The sequence below is a fragment of the Halyomorpha halys genome, unplaced genomic scaffold (genome assembly GCF_000696795.3).
Source record: "Halyomorpha halys isolate HHAL.00 unplaced genomic scaffold, Hhal_1.1 Scaffold13.1, whole genome shotgun sequence".
Taxonomy (NCBI): domain Eukaryota; kingdom Metazoa; phylum Arthropoda; class Insecta; order Hemiptera; family Pentatomidae; genus Halyomorpha; species Halyomorpha halys.
Window position 1 is genome coordinate 1,132,181 of NW_027104938.1, and position 5,142 is coordinate 1,137,322.

General features: G+C 32.6%; 1 protein-coding gene across 1 annotated transcript; it reads left to right on the forward strand.

The window, feature by feature from the left end:
* Positions 1-3,101: 3,101 nt before the first annotated feature.
* On the forward strand, positions 3,102-3,587 carry LOC136795521 (uncharacterized). The gene has a single exon (XM_067046372.1). The coding sequence runs from the start codon at positions 3,102-3,104 to the stop codon at positions 3,585-3,587; it is 486 nt and encodes a 161-aa protein (XP_066902473.1).
* The last annotated feature ends 1,555 nt before the right edge of the window (positions 3,588-5,142 follow it).

A 5,142-nucleotide genomic window follows, 5' to 3' on the forward strand; every position in this document is an offset into this window, starting at 1 on the left:
ATATGAATATAAATTTGGCAAATGAAAATTTGCCCGAACAACTATAAATCAATTTATTTTAGCAAATATCATGTAAACTATTACTCCTACAAAGATAAACATCATAAACTACTTTATAGCGCATTAAACTAGCTTTAATTTGAGTGCTAATAGATATCTGTACGTCAAATGGTTTTTGAGATGTAAATTTTTCAACATAAATTCACTAACTACTGATCTTTTAGTACGCCCCATATTTTTATGAAATGTTGCTTTTTAAAAAGGTTTATCTTGAAAACTATTTAACTCTATTAGGGCTCTTATTTTAGAAAATTTACTATACTTGGCAGAATCATCAATTTTAACTAGTAATTATACATAGTTTTCAATTAAGTAATCAAAAATTGGAGTGAGATAACTGCCTTTTTTCTCCTCTTGGGCTCTTGTACTATTTCGGTAATATCCATATTGAGACTGGGCAACCTCCTCCAAAGACTTGAAAAATGCTACATTCTAGGACTTTTGTGAGCATACACGATTGTTGGAGCAAAAATTCGGGAATTGGAAATTACAGAATTGTTTAACTGAATATTTCGCGGAGCCCTTATACTTATACCCTAAAACGATATTGACTTCCATGACTGTTAATATCACTAGTAATGTGTTGTATTATTATACTTGGAAACTTCTTCCAACTCGACTCGTACATGAATATATTTCGATAATCCCCCCCCCCCAGGGCAGATGGAGTACCAACCTGATGCCACTCCAGCGGCTCTTTGTCAGGGACCCTCCCATCTTGGACGTCGCTATAAACATTTTCCACAGCCTTTTATATTGTCCTCTCCTGTCGCCTTAAGGATCCACTACACTTCAGGGCACTATGGCCAGTGTTTCGCAAACTCTGCCACTTACAAGGAGAACCCTTTTCAACAAAATTTGTTTACTTTATTCATTAAAGAAGACGGTATTAGACGAAGCGAGAAACCCCCTCAGCTATAAGTTCATCGAAAAACAAGTCAATAAAAAGTTCTTTTAGAAACCTACCATTCTGCAATGAGGAAGTAGTAGAGGAAGGAAATAGTCGAATAGTACAAGAGCCCAAGAGGAGAAAAAAGGCAGTTATCTCACCCCTATTTTTGATTACTTTAATGAAAACTATGTATAATTACCAGTCAAAATTGATGAGTCTGCCAAGTATAGGTAGGGAAAATAAAAAATGCCGTGTGTTTCAAAGCTATAAAAAAACTAATTTTTCATTCGGAGCTCTATATCTTAAAAACTACTAAGAACACTAGAAAACCTAAGAGGACATTATTTAAAGAGTAAGTTTGCTGAAATATGAGCCCTAATAGAGTTATGTACGTTAAATAGTTTCCGAGATATAGCTTTTTAAAGACCAACATTTCATAAAAATGTTGTCTGGGACGTACTGAAAGATCAGTAGTTAGTGAATTTATTTTGAAAAATTTATATCTCAAAAACCATTTGACGTACATATGTCTATTAGCACTCAAATTAAAGCTAGTTTAATGAGCCATAAAGTAGTTTATTATATTTATCTTCGTAGGAGTAATAGTTTACATGATATTTGCTAAAATAAATTGATTTATAGTTGTTCGGACAAATTTTTATTTGCCATATTTATATTCATATGTGAATATCATAAAAACTACTACCCCTACGCAGATAAGTATCATAAACTACTTTATAATAAGTTAAATTTCCTTTATTTTGAGCGTTGGCAGATATATGTGCGTCTTATAGATCTAGAGATATATTTTTTCAAATATCCAACATTTTATTAGTACAACTAGAAATTAACATTTTGTGAAACTACTAGTTTTTATATCCCATTGTACTTGTACTTGTAGCTTTGATTTGAGTGCTAATAGACATCTGTACGTCACATAGTTCCTGAGATATAGATTTTTGAAAAATGAATTAAATAACTACAAATCTTTCAATAGATTTTTAAGACATTTTGCTTTGCTTAAAAAGCCATATCTTGAGAACTATTGGACGTAAATAGCTCTTTTAGAGCTAATATTTCAGCAAATTTACTCTTCTTTAAATAATGTTCTCTTAGGTTTCTAGTGTTGTTGGTAGGTTTTAAGATATATAGCTCCGTATGAAAAATTAGAATTTTTTTAAGGTTTTGAAACAGCCGCCATTTTTTATTCACCCTACCTATACTTGGCAGACTCATCAATTTTGACTATTGATTATACCTAGTTTTCATTAAAGTAATTAAAAATTGGGGTGAGATAACTGCCTTTTTTTCTTCCCAGCTATTGTACTAGGAGGTACGGTGAGAAATATGCAAATAAATAAAATTTATTGAATTTGTGCCGACGTTTCGACCTGAATTTCAGGCCTTCATCAGGGTTGAAAAAATAAAACCAAATAAAAATAAATAAATAAAAAGAAAAACAATAACAAACTTGGAAATATATATATAACAATAAATTCAGGAGATAGTATATGATACTAATCGAAGAAAAAATATAATATTGTAGAGGTAAGAATTATACGATAAAAAAGTTATTAAAATTTTTCCTCACTTGTTCCTTCCTTATTCACTTTTCCTGACATTCCATATTTAATTTAGCATCTTTTACCCATTCTAACAAATAAAGTGTCCGAAGAAAGTATTTGTACACCTTGTCTTTTCTGTATACAATGAATTTAAATAATAATAAAACAGTTTAAAGTTTCTCAATTAAAGCTTGTTAAAAAACAGTATAAATTAAATTAAAAATATTGATAATAATAAAAATTTATTTAAACTTAATCTAAGCACGAGGGGAAAAAAATGCACATTATGTTTGCTTGTTTGCTCTTGTTTATATGCTTGAGTATCCTGTTCTTTTCTATCAGTATTATAAAATATTTCAATCTATTAAGTTCCTTTAAATTTAACCAATCTAATGTCAAAAACAAGTGAACTAAGTGCCGCTACTCACGAAAAAGTTATATTATTTCGAAATCAAAGGAAATCGTATGGCAAAATAGCGGATTTATTAGGTATTAATTTTTCTACTGTCAGATACATAATTAAGTAATCTGAAGAAAGAGGCACAACTGAAAATACTGACGAAAAGGATGTCCAAATAAAATAAATGAAAAGAAAAATCAAACTTGAGGCGATAAAAAATCCATGTGTCCTAGCTAATGTGGTCGAATCGACTACTAGGGTGTGTGTGAGCACTACAACAATTAAAAATGTTTTAAATTCTGAAGGAATTTACAGCAGGGTCCCGAGAAAGAAACCTTATATCAGTGAAACCAATCGCAAAGGATCTTATTTGCTAGGTATAACATCAACAAGCCCTTCAGTTTTTGGGAAAATGTATTATTCTCTGATGAGAGTAAATTTAATTTGTTTGGATCTGACGGCAGAAAGACGATATGGCGAAGGGAAAGTGAAGAATTCTGGAACCAAAACGTCTCAGTTACTGCAAAACATGGAGGTGGGAGTGTTAATAGTGTTGGCGTATAATGGTGTAGGAAATCTCGTACCTATTGAAGGGATTTTAAATGCAGAAGGTTATGTCAAGATTTTGCTTCATAACCTGCTAGCCAGTGCAGCCAAATTAGGAATTTAGGATCAATATATTTGTATGCATAATAATTATCCGAAACATACAGCAAATAGAACTAAAGAGTTGTTAATAGTTAACATTAACGAACAACTTCATATCCCTTCACAGTCTCCTGACTTGTAATTGAAAATTTGTGGCATATTTTGGATAAAAATGTTCGAAAACACCAAATAATATGGATTTAATTAAAAACCTCGCCCAATCAATGCCGAGACGTTTACAAGCGGTATGAGATCCCAACAGACTTCATACAAAATATTATTTTTTTTTTTTAATATTTATTTATTACTATTTACATGCAATCGAATCAGTTAGAAGTGGCCCATGGTTTAGTTTGTTTTTTTTAGTAGTGTTTGATTAGCTTGGCAGAATTAAATTCCACTTGCCTTGCCAACTACATGATATTTTATTCTTCAATACTTCTTGGGGTGTCAGAATGACCGCACCCTGACCTGGAAGATTAAGTCCTCCTTTGGACGCATCGTCTGCTAGCTCGTTTCACGCGATTCCACGTAACCTGGCACCTATTTTAAGTTTGTAGATTTTCCCAGCTTTTCTTGTATATTGATCTTGATTTTGATCTTTCTTCTTTTAATCTTTATTGTTATTTAAAACTCTACATAATTATACATTTAGTAAATCTCATGTAAGTTATTATGGAGTACACAGGCGTGTAGAGAATTTACCCATTGGTAGCACTCTAATGACGTTTTTCATTAGCAGATCTCGTGACCATCTTCTTTTCTGGCGCCTCGGAGGATTGTCAGGAATGGAAGAGGAAACAAGGTTAGAAACTAGTGGGTTTTGATAATAAGGGAGTTTATTTATAATGGAAGGAATGATATCTGGTTCGGGCTAGATCGTTACATATTAAACATTAAGGGGTAAAAAGATATGATTTTATTTGTGACAAAAAAAGAAGCGTAGATAGCATTGGATTTTAAGGATTGGGTACGAGTGGAGTTTGGGATGCAATCAAAGGGTTATTATTAACTGCGAGCACACAAGTGTCATGGTGGTGAGGATAGTGTTGGGGTGTGAGCAGTATAGACGGTGTAAAGGATGGCACCTAGGATACAACCCTGAGGAACACCAGCGGACTGAGAATACAGGGATGAATAGGAGTCATTGTAGTTTACTTGGAAAAATCTATCAATGAGATAGATATGAAGTAGATTCTTACTTTACTTGAATTTTAAAATCCTTACTTTATGGCATTGTACCCAAGTAGGTCGAAAATAATTTTTTTTTTTAATAATTTATTTATTGATATTTACAACTGTATACACATATATACAACAAGTAAATTTGCTGTAGGTGACATAGTGAATCTACCCACTGATAGAACTCCAATAACATTTCTAGAGGAGAAGATCTCGAGGCCATCTTCTTTTCAGACGCCTAGGAGGATTATTAGGTAATGAAGGAGAAGCCAGGTTAGAAACAAGTGGATTTGGGTGGTTGAGAAGTTTATTATGGAAGGAACGGTATCTGGTTCTGGCCAAATCGGCAACATATGGAATATTGAGGTCCTGATGGATGACTTGATTTGTGACAA